Here is a 21,365-nt window from a genome sequence, read left to right as displayed (position 1 = left end):
ACACACCAGAAATTGACTTTCCACCAACTGGTAGTATGACCTGGGCCTAGTTAAGCTAAGCAAAGCATAGAACTTAAACTTTGATTGAATGTGATATTTGTGTTTATTGAGTTGTTTATAGTATAGTGGTTTGATGTTAGTTTAGATTATGCAACACATAGACTCAGGGTCTTGCATGCTTAACTAACCACTCTTCCTCTAACCTGGCACCTCATAAAACCCTTATCACATTCCACATATCTACTGGCCAGCACATGGTCTGAGTGCCCCCACTCAGCAGCCATTGTTTCCTTTGTGTTCAAGACCTCAAGGCCCAGCGGCCATCTTGACACGCCCACAACCGGCGGCCATCTTGACACGCCCACAACCGGCGGCCATCTTGGCACACCCACAACCAGCGGCCATTTTGGCTCACACACACACACACACACACACACACACACACACACCTGTATTGAGTACACTGTAGTTAGCTTGTATGTTTAATTTTATTGTTGTTAATAAATGTCTTTTAAACATACCTGTCTGTTTAATATTGCACAAGAGTGAATGTTGCCAACCTCTACACTGTCAAGAACTCCAAATTCCTTCAACTGTAACTAGTTGTTAACATGGTAATTTTGGTTATAGTTATTAAGTTAATTATTAATCCGAACTCCAAATTGACAATTTAGTATAATTTATGAGACTGTTTTGATTAATTGGCTATCTTTTCCCTTCCTAGAAGGGTGGTGCCCCGAGGTGATCTAGTAATTCAGATCCAATTATTAAATAATAAATAATTATTTTTGATAATTATTAATTATTCATGATAGCCAAACCCCAATACTGAGTGCCTTAGTACCAGGCCCAACACCGATAAACGACGCAGACAAAATTGAGAGCACACTTTGAAGACCATTCACAATCCTGACATCGCTGAAGCCAGGACGAGTTACAGGATGTGAGATCTAGAACTGAACAACACTTACTTGGAGGGCTGAGAGAAAATCAGAGACACGCTGAAGATAATTAACTTTGGTCAGTGTCTTCTTTAAGAACTATTTGAAAATGGCTGAGAAAGTTGCTCTTCTTGAAAGTTTTCTGAGTTGCCATGCGTGTTCAGAGACTTTCAGAGATCCTGTGTCTCTGAGCTGCAACCACAACTTCTGTTCAAGCTGCCTGCAGAAATTCTGGGAACAAGCTAAAAACAAAAACTGTCCTACTTGTAAAAGAAGATCCTCAAAAGATTATCCTTTTGTGAACTATGGACTGAAGGAACTGGCTGACTCCTTTGCTGGAAGACAGAAATCCGGATCATCTGAGACAGAAAAGGGCAAAGAGAAGTCATTAATGGTGGTTTGTAGTAAACACAAAGAAGAACCTAATTGGTTCTGTGAGGATGAGCAGAGAGCTGTGTGTCCTGTCTGTGACTCTGTCGTTCACTATTTGACCACAAGAGGGCGACAAATGAAAAAGATTTTGAAATTCACTCTGTTAATTTTCACATGCCAAACATTTCCATTGTTTAATTTAATTTAATTATATGTGTGTTAATGTAACTGTGTGTGAATATGAAATATATAGAAATAGATTCACTGATCTGATTTGATTTTGGACAATAAAGTTCTATTTTGAAATAAACTTTTCACTTTTGCCGTAATCTTTGTTTTCATTCCTCTTTCCTGTTCTATTGTAGATGCATTCTGTGTTAAAGAGCTGTCACTGATCAGATTTGGTTCAATTCACTTGTTGGTTATGTATTCAGGTCACATGGGAGTTATTTAGTGTCAGTTTATTCCACTGCCAGTTTCTACCAACAACACTGACTCCTAGAAATTTAATTTCTATGAAACTATTAATGTTTAACAGTCAATATGATTATTTTTCTCTCTTAACACGAGGAGGAAATGTTGAAAATTGACGTTTTTGGCAACTTGTAAATATGTTGCTACTGAACATATCAGTAAATATCTTGCAGAACAATCTTAACTTGAATTAATTGACTCTTTAAAGTTAACGTTTATGCACTCACAGCTTCAGGTTAATGTTACAGAAACTGTCCTGTACTGCAACCAGCCGCCAGGGGGCGAAATATAAGTTTCCTGAAGTTTTGAGGCTCAGTGTGGCGTCTCTGGTCGTCTCCATCTTGTCTGACTCCACCTAACTCCCAGCTGATTCAAATATGGTCAAAGATAAATTAGCTGTAGAGACCAAAACTGTTTTAGTACCAGGCTGTAAACGTGTTTATTTCTGCTGTTTTTAACATGGAGGTCTATGGGGATTGACTCACTGCTGGAGTCAGCCTCTGGTGGACATTAGAGGAACTGTAGTTTTTGACACCTCACCTGTTTTCTTTGCTAAAAGCTGCCTCCGTACTTTGTCAATTCCACATATTCCTCAAGCTAAGAGTTCATTTTGTGTCATAAGATGCAGTAACATGCTGAGAAAGTCACTGGCCTGCTGCTACCTGAGCATTTATTGTAAATCTTCAGTTGTGTCTCGTAGAATCTAACTGAGACTCCAGTTGTGACCAACAGCTGAGAGCTTCACTCCCAGGGTCTGTCCTTGTAATCCTACCCAAGCCCCATGATGCACTGGGGGGGTTTCTACGGCGACTCTGACAGTCAACAAACATGGCCGACGCTGCAGGGAGCTCTGAGCGACATGAGTGAGTAGAGTTACTGATTATTCCACTGGAAACAGCTGACACATTACAGATTCCTTCAGAGGACTTCAGTGTATTGAACCAGTATCTAAGTGAGTGGGAGGTGTTTGAAGAGACACAGTGAGCAGCTGGAGACACAGGGTCCTTTCTACTTCCAATGAATTGACGTCAGTGGACGGATTAGTCTTCAGTGCAGCAATAAAGACGTTTCAGCTGAGCTTCACACGTCAAACATGAAGCTCAGAGATGATTCCAGTTTAGTTTGTGTGTTGGGACCAAATGTCTAGAAAATGTGACAACGCTCAAGTTTCCCTTCAAGGTTTTTTGCTTCAGCTAAATTCAGTCACTTTTAGTTCAGTCTGCTTTTAGGTCTGACAAAAAGTCAAGGAGGAGGAAGTGAGGCTTTAGCAGTCCTACCACACTGGAGAACTGGACCCATGGAGAGTTAAGGGCGGGACCATCTGGTCCAGTGGCGTCTGATGGATGCTGGCTCGCCATCTTCTCTGTCAAGGAGAATCCAAACTCTCATTTGATTCCAGGTGATCCCAGCCTGTGGAGAAACCAGATTATTAGGATATAGAGCCACAGTGAACGTCACATCACAATCCTCTAAATCCTGCTGCAACACAGGAGCAGTTAAACCCATGAATTCATGTTAACTGTAGAGCACTTCACTGCAGGAGTGTTTGATCATTTCAACCATGAATTCTCCTCATTAAACCTTTAAACTCTCACATTGATGTGTTTCTCTTTTGAATCCAGGACTTAATTAAAGCACAAACATTTGACACGTTCCTACGACTGAGGTTCTGCTTTAAGAGTAGATCTCAAAGTCTTTTTAAACATGCTGTCATTAACAGTGGCAGATAATAAGAGCAAACGTGCAAAGCGTAACACAAACAGCAGCAGTCTGGAGAAGAAATCAAGGTTCCTCTCCAGCTGGAATTCTGCAGCCTCTGATTTAACCACACTTTGTTTAGTGGAACTGCAAATAATCCTGGAACTAAAAGAAGTTTACAGGACTTCTTTCTCTACTGGGCAACAGAAACATAAATGATGGCTGCAGCAGAATGGTCAGGTCGTCACGTGACCACAGAAGCCAAATAAATCTGCATCAGTACAAGGTGAACCACACATTATTAACTGATGAATTACTGCTGAGTTTTTATAAAATGTTAAGTTTAGTCAGAGCAGATGAAATAAAAACTATTGTTTTATTAAACACAACATTCCTCTGGACTCACGGATGGATAAAGAGGAATTAAAATCCTCAAAAAGAGACAAAACCCGCCATGAAATAAGAATAATCAGACTGTTGTTGGACTACTTCATAATATCTGAAATCCACACTAACTGTCATGTTCCCTCCCAGACGTTCCCGCTTCCACATCCCAACGTTCTCAGGCCGACATCCCATGATCCCCAAACTGTACGTGATGCCATGGAAACAGGACATGAAGAACCAGAGGCTGCTGATAAAGGTAGGCGCCAGTGGAGGAAACAAACGCACCTCCCTGCAGACTGTGCAGTCAGACTGACTGTGTGTGAATGTGTGGTTCAGAACGCAGCTCTGGCGGGGATCCCTGTGGTTCCTCTGGAGGAGTCTTTGTCTTTTTGTGGTCGGGAGCGTCTCTGCCACAGCCAGCGCTCCACCCAGAGCTCCTCCTCCTCCTCCTCCTCCTCCTCCTCCTCGGCTCCTCTCAGCCAGACAGGACTGACAGCTCATCGCTCCTCCCACTTCTCCAGGTGAAGCAGCTCATTCAGCTCAGATGCTGCGTTCAGAAACCTAAATGAAGGTATTTCCGATGATTTTCTGAAAATCCAGTGAAACATTTGCTGCTGTTTTCTTGCAGGTACAACAGCTCTGTGGTGACGACCAGACGGCTTTACCAAACCTGAGGACAGATCAGTCCTTCACCACAAACACTTCACAAACACGTGTTTAACGTTGTTTCAGCTGCAAGACAAATCTCATCAATAATAGTTTTTATGTGAATTTTCCATCAATTTAAAGACAAAGAAATGTTCTGGTTCTGTTCTGTAAATGTGGAACCAGGAAGAATCAGAGAACCAGTTTCCATCAGTCCTCTTGACTGAGTGATGAATGCAACTCTTTTTCAGGTTCTTTCTATCTCTGGGAGGCTTGACACCTTCATGCACATGTGAGGATTATTGCAATAAACATCTCTGAAAGACACTTGATGTTGTGAGTTCACTCTAAGAAAGAAACTTCCTCAACGATACTGAGCTAGCTGACTGAAGAGAGGCTGGAGGCTAGCAGTCTGGAAGCTAGCTGGCTCTAAGGCTAACACCAGGACACCGGTAGATGTGGAGCCCAGAGGAAGTCGGTATCCTGGCTTCCTAGAGGGAGACATCCTGAAGGTCTAGCTCACCTGAAAGGTGACTCCTGGGATTTGGATGAGGTGGAATCATGCAGAGAGTTAAATAAGTCAGGTTGAGGGCTATCAGGATGATTGCTATCTGACTCAGGAACTGGAACAGGATGGTGAGGAGGCTCATAGCTAGCAGGCTGGACACCAAGCAGGCCCATTCAAACCACCTGTGGTGCAGGTGAGAGGGTGGCTGCCTCATAGGGGGCTGGAGTAGACATGGAGCTAGTAGTCAGGTGGTTGGACAACTCAGGAACTGGGACGTGCAACTGGTTCATAGAGTTGATAGCTATAGCATTATCTGACACTAGGAAAGGCTGGGAGCTAACTGACACAAGGACTGGAGATGGAAAGAGACTAAGAGGCTGGGAACCAGCAGGTTGGAGGTCATCTGGTTGACTGATGGGGTTTAGAGAATGTGGTGGGGGCTTATAACTAGCAAACAGGGATAAAGACGGGGAAGCAGAGGGGTTTAGGAAATCCTTTATCCACTGAGAAGATTCTTTAGAAAAGGTTTAAAGGACACTTCCCTGTGGGCCATAATATGAGCAGACTCTTTCCCTACTCAGGCCTTTATCCTCTCACTGTGAAGGAACCAAGCAGACCCCTTATTTAAAGTTGAACTTCAGGAGTTGACATATAGGCTACAAGAGAACTAAAAGTTTATCCTCAGATAAAAAGTCTGCTTGGTCCATTTTCTGGAGAGAACGTATTGTTGCTTTAATTCATTCTGACGTGTTGGCAGAAAATGTTTCCTGTAACAGCTCATGAAGAACAAATGTAGTCAAACTGGTTTACTGTGAGCTTTGAGACAACTGGAAATATGAACTCCTCCCTGGAGGACTAAAGCACAAACCTCACCTTTATGATGTTTAGTATTTTTATGAGCTGAAGGACCTGAATGTTTTGTTACATAGAAGAAAATCAAAAAGAGATTAAATATTAAGAAATGAGCAACACGTGAGGAACAAGGAAATTGATTTACACTAAAAGAAAAGTAGAATGTTCACCTGATGGAGATAAATTCACCCTTCACCTTTCCTGACAGGTAATAAATTCGAGTGACGTAAAAGAAAGTGAAAGTAGACTGAGACCGAGCTCAGACGCCATTACAGGGTGTACGATCTCTGCTGGAAAACACGTATTTGGAGGATTTTAAGAGGAAAAGTGAAGAGACTGTATATTGGTGAGTCCTGCTATTGAAACTACTTCAGTCACAAATGGCTGAGAGAGCTGATCTTGAAAGTTTTCTGAGCTGCCATGTGTGTTCAGAGACTTTCAGAGATCCTGTGTCTCTGAGCTGCAACCACAACTTCTGTTCAAGCTGCCTGAAGAAATTCTGGGAACAAGCTAAAAACAAAAACTGTCCTATTTGTAAAAGAAAATCCTCAAAAGATCATTTGATTGTGAACTTTACACTGAAGGAACTGGCTGACTCCTTTGCTGGAAGACAGAAATCTGGATCATCTGAGACAGAAAAGGGCAAAGAGAAGTCATTAATGGTGGTTTGTAGTAAACACAAAGAAGAACCTAAATTGTTCTGTGAGGATGAGCAGAGAGCTGTGTGTCCTGTCTGTGAGTTTTCTCTCCACCACAATCACAAAGTGGTTCCTATAGAACAAGCAGTCAGTGACCTGAAGGAGCAGCTGAAATCTGACTTAAAGTCTCTGCAGGACAAGAGGAACAAATACAAACAAGTGGAGGAAACATACAATGAGGTGATTCAACACTCCAAGAAGCAGCTGCTGTCCACAGAGAGGCAGATCAGAGCAGAGTTCAACAAGCTCCACCAGTTCCTGAAAGAGGAAGAGGAGTCCAGACTGGCAGCTCTGAGGGAGGAAGAGGAGCAGAAGGGGAAGACTGTCAGCAGAGAGATGAAGAGGATTCAGGAGCAGATCTCCTCTCTGTCAGACAGTATCTCTGCTGTTGAAGAAGAGCTGCAGAAACACCAGGTGCCATTCCTCAGCAGTTATAAAGACACTCAGACCAGAGCCAGAGCCCAGTGCTCACTGTCAGATCCACAGCTGGTCTCAGGAGCACTGATAGATGTGGCCAAACACCTGGGCAACCTGTCCTTCAGAGTCTGGGAGAAGATGGAGGAGAAGGTCCACTTCAGTCCTGTCATTCTGGACCCAAACACTGCAAGCCCCCGACTCTATCTGTCTGATGATCTGACCAGTGTGAAGAATGGAGACACAAAGCAGCAGCTTCCTGACAATCCAGAGAGAAACACTAAGTATGCCTTTGTTCTGGGCTCTGAGGGCTTGAGCTCAGGGAAACACAGCTGGGAGGTGGAGGTGGGAGATCATAATCTCTGGAATCTTGGTTTAGCGAAAGAGTCAGTTGACAGGAAGGGAGAATTATTAGCTTCACCAGAATATGGAATCTGGTGTTTATGGCATGGTGATGGTAAATACACTAATGGTGTTAGTCAGACTGTGACAGTGGAGAAGAGTCTCCAGAGGATCAGAGTCCAGCTGGACTATGACAGGGGGGAGGTGTCCTTCTACAACTCTGAAGACATGTCTCACATCTACACTTACAGAGACACTTTCACTGAGAAACTCTTCCCATATTTCAGTATTGGTTTAGCTGGTTCTGCCAAAACCTCTGATATCAAAATCAGAAAGTGAGATTTCTCCGTGATGTTCAGAGATGTTTGTTTTTCTGTGACAATCATTCCAGGTTCATTTCTCTGTAAAGTCATCATCACACAACAGTGATAGTTTCCACTGAAAGACTTTTTCATTCTGCTTGAAAGTAGGTTGTAATTTTAAATGAATTATTTCAAATGTAGAAAATTAAAAATGTAGACCTCAACATTTGTTCTCAATTAAAACATTAACAGTCACTTTTGAATTCAGAGTCTGTTCAGATTTGATTAGAACAAGTACATGACTTTTGTCTGAAAGATTTGTTTCCTCTCCTGATGAGTTATTTTATCCTTTAACATGTTCTAATGAGATTTTCAGTGGTTCAGTGAATCTAAAATCATTGTGTCTGATTGATTGTTCTTATTTTATTCTACAGCAGAACTGATTTATTTTCTTGGCTCACAGAAACTGTTAATCCAACTGTCTGAAATGAATGATGTGGTGTGGTTGCCATCAATGATTTAGTTGTTTTTAGTTTGTGTAGGATGTAACTTGATGTTTTTGATATTCTGCTCATGTTTAATGGATTCTAACAGAATATAGTCTCATGTTGTTCAGTAAATCCTCTGATCATACTGTAATCTGAATGATGCTCTCTTGGCTTCTAACAAACATGCTCAGTGTGTCCAGTCAGTTCTTCTCATGTCATTAACTTCCTGTAATTAGGTCATAAAACAGAGTGTGTGGTGTTTTTGTGCTAATGTCTCTAAAAGACTAGGCTTTAAAACTACAAATACAACTGTCCAAGTGTGTTTTGTTCAAACTGTATTTGTTTGTTACTAATTTGCATATGTTGGTTAAAAAGAAGAGGATTGTAAATATGAGGGACAGTTGAAATAACAGTTCACACAATCCTTTTTCTCACGTCCCTGAGCCTCAGTTTCATACATGGTCCTTTGCTTCCATCTAGTGGGTATATGCTGGTACTACAGAAAACTATCCAACATTGTTTTGTTTTGTTTTGTTAACAACTTTACTTAAGTCATTATCCCTCCCTTTGGACCAAGAGTACAAAAACGAAAAAAAAACAAAATGCATAAATGAAACAACAGAAAAGTGCTTAATTGACATGATTAATTAGAGATTGAACTTCTTTACATACTCAATAAAGGGAGACCACACTGTAATGTACGTATGTATCACAAGAGTCCTTCAGAGTATGTCTTATTTTTTCTAGCTGAAGTAGAGATAGAACCTCCTGAATCCATCTCCTAAAGGGCGGCATTTGTTAGATTTCCAGTTCATTAAAATCACCCTGCACCCTATCAGACTGCAGAATGCTATTGCTCTCTTTTGTGCATTAGTGGTACATATTTCTGAGGGTGTGACTCCAAATATAGCAGTGAGTGGTTTGGGTTTGAGGGATGTGTTGCATTGAACTGATAGACAGTCAAAAACAGAGGACCAGAAATCAACTAGGGAGGGACAAGACCAGAACATGTGGCCCAGTGATACTTGGTTGCCACACCTAGGACAAGTAGGGAGAACGGATGAGTATATTTTAGCTAGCCTATCATTGGAGTAATGTAACCTATGGAATACTTTGAATTGTCTCAGTCTGTGTCTTATACATATAGAGGAAGTGTGAATGTTGGAAATACATTCAGCCCAGACATCCTCCAGTATCACCATTTACAGATCCCGTTCCCAAGCTTCACGTTTTAGTGTGTGATGGAGAGTCCATATTATGTATTATGTTATATGCCTTGGAGATCAGACCCTCGTTCCATGGATTCAGATTGAACAAATCATACACAGAATCTTTGTTTGGCGGCTTGGGGTAAGTAGGGAAATGTTTGGAGGTGAAACTGTGTGCATGGAGATGTCTGAAGAAATGAGATCTTGGGATATTATGGTCTTTTAGGGCTTCAAAGGACAGGAAAGAGCTCTCATCAAACAAATCATCAAAGAAAATCAGCCTGTGCCGATGCCAACCAGTGAAATTCTGATCCGTCTGTGAGGGTGTGAAGAGATGGTTGAATGAAAGAGGAGAAAGGCTGTTCATCTGATCAAGGTTAAAATGTTTGTGAGATTGTAACCAGATTCTAACGGAACTGGACACAACGGGATTAGAAAAAGTCTCACTATTTGTCTGGGCTGCCAATGGAGCTGTTAGCAGAGAGATAGGGGATATCGATGGATGTGATGAGAGCTCCATCATCACCCAGGTAGGCCCGTTTTTGTCAGAAAACGACGTCACCCAATGTGCCAATCTGGAAATATTTGATGGCCAATAACAATGGAGGAAGTTTGGGAGACCCAATCCTCCTTCAGACTTAGATCTTTCCAGATAAATCTTCTTTATACGAGGCGTAGCATGGCTCCATATAAATGATGAGATAAATTTATCCAGTTTAATAAAGAAATGTTTTGGGAGCCAGATAGGGATTGTTACTAACATATACAGGAATCTAGGCAATACTGACATCTTGAGGGCGTTAATGTGGCCCGCCAGCAAGACGGGGAGGCACGACCACCTCTCTAAATCTTTTTTTAGTTTGTTCTAGTAAATGATCAAAGTTGGTCTTTTTAAGTGACTTAGATGAACTGGTTACATGTACACCTAGGCACTTAAAGGACTGATGTTCAATTTTGAAGGGAAACACGTCATAGTCTAGTGATTTGCTTATGTCATTTATGGGGAAAAGTAAACTTTTTGATAAGTTTAATTTATAGCCAGAGAAACTCCCAGATTCCTGTAGTAACTGCAGGAGGTGAGGTATAGATTGGCTTGGGTCGGCGACAAAGAGGAGCAAGTCATCTGCGTACAGAACCGTCTTATGAATTGTGTTTCCTCTAGTGATGGCCTTGATCCTCCCATCATCCCTGATTGCAATGGCAAGAGGCTCTGTGGCTAAGTCAAACAGAAATGGAGACAAACAGCAGCCCTGACACGAGCCTTTATATGGTGGGAAATATGCTGATGTTGAGCCTGATGTTTTTACAGCCGACATAGGCCTACTATATAATATTCTGATCCAGTTTCTGAATGTTTCCCCAAATCTGAACTACTTCATGACCTCATGTAAATACTCCCACTCTGCCCTATCGAAAGCCTTTTCAGCATTGAGTGTAAGTAAGTAGAAAGATTATTAAATTTAATTTGTAATAAGGTGCGCTCTTTGTGTAGTTCTGATGTGGGATGTGCCGTGTATGAAATTATCTGACCTCTAATGTAGGCTTTATGTGATTCCAACAAGGTGTGACCAGATATGTCTGGGCAGTCATTAATATCGAAAAAAAGGTCTATTTGCCCAGCAACATTTTTTTTTTTTTAATTCGGTACATAACAACAGAGAGGGGTCGAGATGCCATGTAGTATTCTGTTGCTTTGTGGTATTTCTATCAACTCTTGGTCCAGTTCCAGTCAAGGGGTTGCTGAATGAGTTCAGTGTCATCTCTGTACATGATATCATTGCTATCAGGGTGTTTTCTACTATCTAATCGAGAAGAAATATTTTAATTATCACCTTTGTCTCAGAAAATGCAGTGACTACAGTACATATGTACTTGGTAGTAAGCTGATATCTCTAACAGCTGGTAACCTGAAGCATCTCATAACCTGGACTTTACTCATTTCATTTCTACCTTTACGTGAACGTGAGAAAGTCCATGATCAATGTGAGCATCATGTTTTTGTTCTGTTATCTTGGTTTATTTAATTGTTCCCTGCACTGTTTGGTTGTGAGTTCCTGCAAGATTCTGTAGAGCCCACATCTTTGAGCTCATCTCAGAGAGAGCAGTGAAAAATATTAAAATCTACCTGCAAACCTGGAATAAGACCATGTTAAAAGATTCTCAGCACTTGAGTCTTATTTATTGTCACGTTCAGATAAAAATGAAAGTGGTTTAAATAAACAAATGCATCTCGTTAATGTTCATGACTTAGAGTAAATAAGATCTTTTACGTTTTCATCCAATTTAAAAATAGAAATGTTGTTCCCAATTTGACCACAAGAGGGCGAGAAATGAAAAAGATTCAATTTAATTCTATGTGTGTTAATGTAACTGTGTGTGAAAACATCAAGGTGATAATTGTGGTTCATTTTCTTTCTAGTTCATAGACTGTTACAGAGACGAGAATCACTGTGATTCTGTAAATATGAAATATATAGAAATAGATTCACTGATCTGATTTGATTTTGGACAATAAAGTTCTATTTTGAAATAAACTTTTCACTTTTGCTGTAATATTCGTTTTCATTCCTCTTTCCTGTTCTATTGTAGATGCATTCTGTGTTAAAGAGCTGTCACTGGTCACATTTGGTTCAATTCACTTGTTGTTTATGTATTCAGGTCACATGGGAGTTATTTAGTGTCAGTTTATTCCACTGTCAGTTTCTACCAACAACACTGACTCCTAGAAATTTAATTTCTCTGAAACTATTAATGTTTAACAGTCAATGTGATTATTTTTTTTCTCTTAAAATGAGGAGGAAATGTTGAAAATTGTCGTTTTTGGCAACTTGTAAACATGTTGCTACTGAACATATCAGTAAATATCTTGCAGTACAATCTCAACTTGCATTATTTGACTTTTTAAAGTTAACGTTCATGCACTCACAGCTTGTGGTTAACAGAGTTACCTGTTATCATCATCATCCAGGGTCTGTAGATTAATTACTATTCATATAAATTACAGGTAAACAAACCGACCGCCACAGACGTGTGCGGCGCTCAGAGATGATTATATAGGTCAGTGGTTAGTAGGTCAATCTACAGACCCTGGATGATGATAATAGGTAACTCCTGACTCAACAGGGAATAGCACTAGCGTACGATAACAAAATATTGGTGAAATGAACGAGTTTTGCAGCAGATAATGTTATTTAGAGACTGCGTTTTGTTCCCCGATCACTCCGACTGTATGGATATACGCTGATCTAATTATCGTCCTAATGACTCCAAATCAAATCAAATCAAATCTTATTTATATGGCACTTTTCATACTTAGAAGCAATACAAAGTGCTTCACAGAGGCTAAAAACTACAAGGACAAAAAGCCAACCCTCCCACCCCCATAAAAAGACAGAGAGACACAGAGACATACAGACACACACACACAGTACACACTAGAGAGAGACATGTCCGGGCACCGAGACCTGGAGCAAGGAGAAAGCCACCTTTGGGGGCCCACCACACTGAGAGGGCCTCCAGGCACACCTACAGGGAGCGCCGCCATAGAGACAGCCCCGACCCGGGCAGACAGGAGGCCCCACACCAGGGTCAGAGCCGCCCACAGGACAGCACCCCCGTCAGTAGACCAGCAGCAGCTCCCAGTGTGGTAGACCCCCATGAGGAGACACTGGAGCTAAAAACTGAGGGACTAAAACTGTAAAATAGGATAAAAATTACCAATATAGATAAAATGCTTTTCAGCTCATAGAATTAAAACATGTAGTTAAAACATATAATTAAAATAGTATAGAATAGAGATTAAATATGATTAAAAGTCTGATCTAACTATGTCGGACTCCGTAGTTTTCTCTGGTCCTCTGCCCAACCTGACCAATGATGACATGTTTAGTCGCACGTCGTCATTCCATCGCTGGTTATCTAGGTGGTGTCCAGAAAACAACGTGGCCTTCATTGACAATTGGCACACTTTCTGGGGAAAGCCTGGTCTGATTAGGCGAGATGGCATCCACCCAACTTTAGCGGGTGCTGCTCTCATCTCTAGGAATATGGCCGATTTTATTAACCCCCCGAAACCATGACAACCCAGAGTTCAGACCAGGAGGCGGAGTTGTAGTCTTACACACTTCTCTGCCGTTTCTCTAGGACTGTCTCACATCCAAAACTCTATCAACTCTATAGATGTTCTGTCTGCTCCCAGATTATTTAAACCAAAAAATAACAACAGAGGAGTTTCTCATAGGAACCTGATACAAATCAGTACAAGTTCATTGGTAGAACAGAAGAATAGGAAAATTAAATGTGGTCTTTTAAATGTCAGATCTCTTTCATCTAAATCTCTTTTAGTTTAACTGATCATCAGATTGATCTATTTAGTTTGACTGAAACATGGCTACAGGATGATGAATATGTTAGTTTAAATGAGTCTACTCCACCCAGTCATAGTAATTATCATATTCCTAGAAGCACAGGTAGAGGAGGAGGAGTGGCAGCAATCTTCCACTCTGATTTATCTATTAATCCTAGACCTAAGGAGAGCTTTAATTCATTTGAAAGTCTTACTCTTAGTCTTCCCCATCCAGACCAGAAAATACAAAAAACAATTCTTTTTGTTGTGGTGTATCGCCCACCTGCTCCTTACTCTGAGTTTTTAGCTGAATTCTCTGAGTTTTTATGTGATTTAGTTCTTAGAACAGATCAAGTCATTATAGTAGGTGACTTTAACATCCATGTTGATGTTGTCAGTGACAGCCTTAGCTCCTCATTTACATCGTTATTAGATTCAATTGGCTTTTCTCAGAACGTAAACGGATCAACTCACAGTTTTAATCACACCTTAGATCTTGTCCTAACATATGGCATAGAAACTGAAGGTTTAACAGTATTTACTCATAACCCTCTTTTGTCTGATCATTTCCTCATAACCTTTGAATTTGCAATAATGGATTACACAGGAACTGAAAAGACATTTCATTACAGTAGATGTTTATCTGACAATGCTGTAACTAGATATAAAGAATTAATTCCTTCTTTATTTACCTCAGTGTCATGTACCAATGTTGTGGACGACAGCAACCACAATTTAACCCCTGCACTAATAGATTATTTTGTCGATGGCACTGCAGCATCGCTTAGTTCAACTTTAAACTTAGTTGCTCCTCTGAAAAAGAAGGTCATAAATAGGAGGAGGCTAGCTCCATGGTATAATTCACAGTTGCGCTGTTTAAAACAGGCAGTCTGAAAGCTAGAAAGAATTTGGCATTCCACTAATTCTGAAGAAGCTCGCATAGCCTGGAAAGATAGTTTAACAACTTATAAAAAAGCTCTCAGTAGTATTAGAACAGCATATTATTCATCATTAATAGAAGAAAACAAGAACAACCCCAGATTTCTTTTCAGCACTGTAGCCAGGCTGACAAAGAGCCACAGCTCTGTTGAGCCATCTATTCCTTTAGCCCTCAGTAGTAATGACTTCATCAGCTTCTTTACTAATAAAATTGTTGGCATTAGAGAAAACATTCAAGGCATCCTTCCAACAGCTGTTAAAGATGCAAGTACAGCGACATTAGAAACTTCTGTACGACCTTATCAATATCTGGAATCCTTCTCCCCAGTAGATCTTCTTGAGCTCTCTTCAACAATTACAGCATCTAAACCATCAACCTGTCTTCTAGATCCAATCCCAACTAAATTGCTCAAAGAAGTTTTTCCATTAATTAACATCTCCATATTGAACCAGATAAATTTATCTTTATTAACAGGATATGTGCCTCAGTCTTTTAAGATTGCTGTAATTAAGCCCTTACTCAAGAAAGCCACTCTAGATCCAGATGTTTTAGCCAACTATAGACCAATCTCCAACCTTCCTTTTATTTCCAAAATTCTAGAAAAAGTTGTTGCTAATCAGTTGTGTGACCATTTAAACAGGAATGGTCTGTTTGAAGAGTTTCAGTCAGGTTTTAGAGTTCATCATAGTACAGAAACAGCTGTGGTTACAGTTACCAATGATCTCCTCATGGCTTCAGACAGTGGACTTGTCTCTATACTCGTTCTGCTAGATCTTAGTGCTGCATTTGACACTATTGATCATAATATTTTGTTACAGAGACTTGAAAGTGAGGTCAAGATTAAAGGAACTGCATTAGACTGGTTTGAATCCTATCTATCTGACAGATTCCAGTTTGTTCATGTCAATAATGATTCCTCTACTTATACAAAAGTAAGTTATGGAGTTCCTCAGGGTTCTGTGCTAGGACCAATACTTTTCACGTTATACATGTTGCCATTAGGCAAGATTATTAGAAAACATGGCATAAACTTTCATTGCTATGCAGACGACACCCAGCTATATTTATCTATGAAACCAGATGAAACTAATCAGTTGGTTAAACTCCAAGCATGCCTTAAAGACATAAAGGCTTGGATGACCTGTAATTTCCTACTCTTAAACTCAGACAAAACAGAAGTTATTGTATTCGGTCCTAAGCATCTCAGAGATTCATTATCTAATCACATGGTGTCTTTGGATGGCATTACCTTGGCCTCCAGTACTACTGTAAAAAACCTTGGGGTTATATTTGATGAGGATATGTCCTTTAAATGTCACATAAAGCAAGTGACCAGGACTGCCTTCTTTCACCTGCGTAATATCGTCAAAATTAGGAACATCCTGTCTCAGAGTGATGCTGAAAAACTAGTTCATGCATTTGTGTCGTCCAGACTGGATTACTGTCATTCATTACTGTCTGGCTCCAAATAGCTCTTTAAAAAGCCTCCAGTTGATTCAAAATGCTGCAGCAAGAGCATTGACAGGAATTAGCAAGAGAGATCATATTACTCCAGTTTTAGCTTCTCTTCACTGGCTCCCTTTAAAGTCTAGAATAGAATTTAAAATCCTCCTCCTTACATACAAGGCCCTTAAAGGCCTAGCTCCATCCTATCTTAAAGACCTCATTGTACCATATCATCCCAACAGATCACTTCGGTCTGAAAGTGCAGGCCTACTTGTGGTTCCTAGAATTTCAAAAAGTAGAATGGGAGGTAGAGCTTTCAGCTATCAGGCTCCTCTCCTGTGGAACCAGCTCCCAGTTTGGGTTCGGGAGGCAGACACTCTCTCTATTTTTAAGGTCAGGCTTAAGACTTTCCTTTTTGATCAGGCTTATAGTTAGGGCTGGACTAAACCATCCCTTAGTTATGCTGCTATAGGCCTAGGCTGCTGGGGGACCATGCACCAAACACATGTCCTCCTTCTTTCTTCTCTCTCCTCTCTCGCATCCTCCACTTTCTTTTCTCTGGCACAGAGCTCTTGCCCTCTAATTTCCTATATACTCCTAGTCATACAATTCTGTGCTATTACTATGTAGAATGTTTACTGCTGTGTGTGTCCCACCCCCCTTCCCCCCCCCCCCTTCCCCCCTCTTCTTGTGAGTATCTCTGGCCTGGAGTGGTGCGTTTCCTGTGGAGCTCTATACTACATCTGTTGTCGTGGTCTCATCAGCCTGCCTAGTCTTCATGGAATCCTGCAGTTCTCCACTCCTACCTGAATGAACAATTCTCCAACCTGCCTATGATTCCTCTTACATTTTCAAACTGTCATGTAACATCATCAGTTTGTATCATAAGATTCCACATGTACACTTTAGTCAGATATGTGTATCTATGACAGATGTATGTTTATCTTGCTGTTCTCTTCTCCTCTCTCTTTGCTGTTCTCTTCTCTCTTTCTTCTGTCTGTACCCGGCTGGCCTTAGGCAGATGGGTCCCTCCATATGAGCTGGGTTCTGCTCGAGGTTTCTTCCTGTTAAAAGGGAGTTTTTCCTGCCACCGTTGCCTTCAGGCTTGCTCTGGGGGTTTCAGGCCGGGTTTTTGTAAAGCGTCTTGAGACGATTTGTATTGTTATTGACGCTATATAAATAAAATTGAATTGAATTGAATTGAATCAAAAGGAACAAAGGAAATCAGTTAAAAGCCTGATTGAAAAGGTGGGTCTTGAGCCTCTTTTTGAAAACGTCAACAGTCTCTGCAGCCCTGAGGTTCTCCGGCAGGCTGTTCCACAATCGGGGGCCACAATAAGTAAAAGCCGCCTCCCTGTGTGTTTTCAATCTAACTTTTGGTTAAAAGGCCAGTGCTGGAAGACCCTTGAAATCAATCCTGAAAGACACAGGAAACCAATGCAGCGATTTTAAAACGGGTGTAATGTGCTCCTGCCCTCTGGTTCTCGTCAGCACTCGTGCAGCTGAATTCAAGGTCCAGGTTATAAAAAACACAAGCAAGCCAAAAGCTGAAGAACATACATACACACTCATTTGGCCAGCGTCCCTCGCCCCTGAAACTTTTACACATAAAACAAACAAATAAAACCAAATGGAGATGCTGAAAAACCATTAGCCAGACTCAGTGTCTGAGTGGACAGATGTCAACATTATTTTTAATTAGGTAATTTATGTTTATTGTGTCTATACTCAGCTGGGATAGGCTCCAGCAGACCCCGAGACCCTTAACAGGAATAAGCAGTTACAGAAGATGAATGAATGAATGAATGAATGTGTCTATACTTGTTTCCTGTAAGTTTGATGAGGGCAGCACCCTAGCACCCCTTATTAATGAGCCACCACTGGTCAAAGTGGTTTACTTTGAGCTTTGAGACAACAGGAAGTATGAACTCCTCCCTGGAGGACTAAAGCACAAACCTCACCTTGATAATGTTTAATATTTTTATGAACTGAAGGAACTGAATGTTTTGTAGAAGAGAATCAAAAAAAGATTCAGATGATGTGAATGACACACAACTGAACAAGGAAACAGGAAATGAGATCATTCACCTGTGGAAGACGTCATAGCACCATCTGCTGGAGACAATATTACACTGTAGCTTTACTGACAGGTAATAAATTCACCTGAGTGACGTAAAAGAAACTGAAAGTAGATTGAGACAGAGCTCAGACGCCATTACAGGGTGTACGATCTCTGCTGGAAAACATGTATTTGGAGGATTTTTAGAGGAAAAGTAAAGAGACTGTATATTGGTGAGTCCTGTTATTGAAACTACTTCAGTCACAAATGGCTGAGAAAGTTGCTCTTCTTGAAAGTTTTCTGAGCTGCCATGTGTGTTCAGAGACTTTCAGAGATCCTGTGTCTCTGAGCTGCAACCACAACTTCTGTTCAAGCTGCCTGCAGAAATTCTGGGAACAAGCTGAAGACAAAAACTGTCCTATTTGTAAAAGAAAATCCTCAAAAGATTTTCCTGAGGTGAACTTTACACTGAAGGAACTGGCTGACTCCTTTGCTGGAAGACAGAAATCTGGATCATCTGAGACAGAAAAGGGCAAAGAGAAGTCATTAATGGTGGTTTGTAGTAAACACAAAGAAGAACCTAAATTGTTCTGTGAGGATGAGCAGAGAGCTGTGTGTCCTGTCTGTGAGTTTTCTCTCCACCACAATCACAAAGTGGTTCCTATAGAACAAGCAGTCAGTGACCTGAAGGAGCAGCTGAAATCTGACTTAAAGTCTCTGCAGGACAAGAGGAACAAATACAAACAAGTGGAGGAAACATACAATGAGGTGATTCAACACTCCAAGAAGCAGCTGCTGTCCACAGAGAGGCAGATCAGAGCAGAGTTCAACAAGCTCCACCAGTTCCTGAAAGAGGAAGAGGAGTCCAGACTGGCAGCTCTGAGGGAGGAAGAGGAGCAGAAGGAGAAGACTGTCAGCAGAGAGATGAAGAGGATTCAGGAGCAGATCTCCTCTCTGTCAGACAGTATCTCTGCTGTTGAAGAAGAGCTGCAGAAACACCAGGTGCCATTCCTCAGCAGTTATAAAGACACTCAGACCAGAGCCAGAGCCCAGTGCTCACTGTCAGATCCACAGCTGGTCTCAGGAGCACCGATAGATGTGGCCAAACACCTGGGCAACCTGTCCTTCAGAGTCTGGGAGAAGATGGAGGAGAAGGTCCACTTCAGTCCTGTCATTCTGGACCCAAACACTGCAAACCCCTGGCTCTATCTGTCTGATGATCTGACCAGTGTGAGACGTGGAGACACAAAGCAGCAGCTTCCTGACAATCCAGAGAGATTCTCTAAGTATACCAGTGTTCTGGGCTCTGAGGGCTTCACCTCAGGGAAACACAGCTGGGAGGTGGAGGTGGGAGATCATCCTGACTGGAATGTTGGTTTAGCTAAAGAGTCAGTCGAAAGGAAAGGAGAGTTATTAGCTTCACCAAAACATGGACTCTGGTGTTTAACGCATCGCAGTGGAAAATACACTAATTGTAATGGTAAAACTGTGTCAGTGGAGAAGAGTCTCCAGAGGATCAGAGTCCAGCTGGACTATAACAGGGGGGAGGTGTCCTTCTACAACTCTGAAGACATGACTCTCATCTACACTCACAGAGACACTTTCACTGAGAAACTCTTCCCATATTTCAGTATTGGTAAAGCTGGTGCTGCCAAAACCTCTGATATCAAAATCAGAAAGTGAGATTTCTCTGTGATGTTCAGAGATGTTTGTTTTTCTGTGACAATCATTCCAGGTTCATTTCTCTGTAAAGTCATCATCACACAACAGTGATAGTTTCCACTGAAAGACTTTTTCATTCTGCTTGAAGGTAGGTTGTAATTTTAAATGAATTATTTCAAATGTAGAAAATTAAAAATGTAGACCTCAACATTTGTTCTCAATTAAAACATTAACAGTCACTTTTGAATTCAGAGTCTGTTCAGATTTGATTAGAACAAGTACATGACTTTTGTCTGAAAGATTTTTTTCCTCTCCTGATGAGTTATTTTATCCTTTAACATGTTCTAATGAGATTTTCAGTGGTTCAGTGAATCTAAAATCATTGTGTCTGATTGATTGTTCTTATTTTATTCTACAGCAGAACTGATTTATTTTCTTGGCTCACAGAAACTGTTAATCCAACTGTCTGAAATGAATGATGTGGTGTGGTTGCCATCAATGATTTAGTTGTTTTTAGTTTGTGTAGGATGTATCTTGATGTTTTTGATATTCTGCTCATGTTTAATGGATTCTAACAGAATATAGTCTCATGTTGTTCAGTAAATCCTCTGATCATACTGTAATCTGAATGATGCTCTCTTGGCTTCTAACAAACATGCTCAGTGTGTCCAGTCAGTTCTTCTCATGTCATTAACTTCCTGTAATTAGGTCAGAAAACAGAGTGTGTGGTGTTTTTGTGCTAATGTCTCTAAAAGACTAGGCTTTAAAACTACAAATACAACTGTCCAAGTGTGTTTTGTTCAAACTGTATTTGTTTGTTACTAATTTGCATATGTTGGTTAAAAAGAAGAGGATTGTAAATATGAGGGACAGTTGAAATAACAGTTCACACAATCCTTTTTCTCACGTCCCTGAGCCTCAGTTTCATACATGGTCCTTTGCTTCCATCTAGTGGGTATATGGTGGTACTACAGAAAACAAACAGTGACGTTGTTTTCCACTAACAGAGAGCTTTACAACAATGTGCCACACTCTTTGTTGACTCGTTTCATTGTCAAGTTAGATAAACAACAGTCATATGGAGGAAATAACGATTTTGAAATAAACTTTTCACTTTTGCTCTAATATTTCTTTTCATTCCTCTTTCCTGTTCTATTGTAGATGCATTCTGTGTTAAAGAGCTGTCACTGGTCACATTTGGTTCAATTCACTTGTTGTTTATGTATTCAGGTCACATGTGTCAGTTTATTCCACTGTCAGTGTGCCGCCCTCAATATATGTACTGAATATATCTTGGCATTAAGTTAAACGCCTTCTTCTCATCAAAACTCTGGAGACAGTCATCCGTTTATCCACAGGTTTATTGACTTGAAAAAGGGTGAAACTGAGAACGCACAGACAGACAGACAAATTGGTTACTGTAAATCTCTTGTACATACGCCATAAACATGTTTTTATCATTAATTAAATCACTGAAACTTTTTAACTCACTCATGTTTACATCTGTATTGTGTATATATCGTTTTTAAACTATCACTTTAGTTAGCCATAACTTTCTTATTCTCAACATGTTATCGATCTTTT

General features: G+C 40.7%; 3 protein-coding genes across 3 annotated transcripts; all 3 read left to right on the top strand.

Annotated features, from left to right (window-relative positions):
- Positions 1 to 1,050: 1,050 nt before the first annotated feature.
- Positions 1,051 to 7,670, top strand: LOC311492440 (zinc-binding protein A33-like; the record flags this gene model as incomplete). The annotated part of the gene is made up of 2 exons (XM_084550722.1): positions 1,051 to 1,395; positions 6,600 to 7,670. The coding sequence occupies 2 exons, from the start codon at positions 1,051 to 1,053 to the stop codon at positions 7,668 to 7,670; spliced, it is 1,416 nt and encodes a 471-aa protein (XP_084406848.1).
- Positions 2,554 to 4,397, top strand: LOC311492442 (sperm-associated microtubule inner protein 10-like; the record flags this gene model as incomplete). Its single annotated transcript, XM_084550724.1, has 3 exons — positions 2,554 to 2,650; positions 4,020 to 4,128; positions 4,209 to 4,397. Exons 1-3 carry the CDS (start codon positions 2,616 to 2,618, stop codon positions 4,395 to 4,397), a joined length of 333 nt encoding a protein of 110 aa, XP_084406850.1. The 5' UTR covers positions 2,554 to 2,615.
- Positions 7,671 to 18,386: 10,716 nt separating the features above from the next.
- Positions 18,387 to 19,802, top strand: LOC311492441 (nuclear factor 7, ovary-like; the record flags this gene model as incomplete). Its single annotated transcript, XM_084550723.1, has 1 exon — positions 18,387 to 19,802. The coding sequence occupies one exon, from the start codon at positions 18,387 to 18,389 to the stop codon at positions 19,800 to 19,802; it is 1,416 nt and encodes a 471-aa protein (XP_084406849.1).
- Between the last annotated feature and the right edge of the window lie 1,563 nt (positions 19,803 to 21,365).

This window comes from Chelon labrosus (genome assembly GCF_963514085.1).
Source record: "Chelon labrosus genome assembly, chromosome: 9".
Lineage (NCBI taxonomy): Eukaryota > Metazoa > Chordata > Actinopteri > Mugiliformes > Mugilidae > Chelon > Chelon labrosus.
This window is presented reverse-complemented; position numbering and strand designations above follow the sequence as displayed.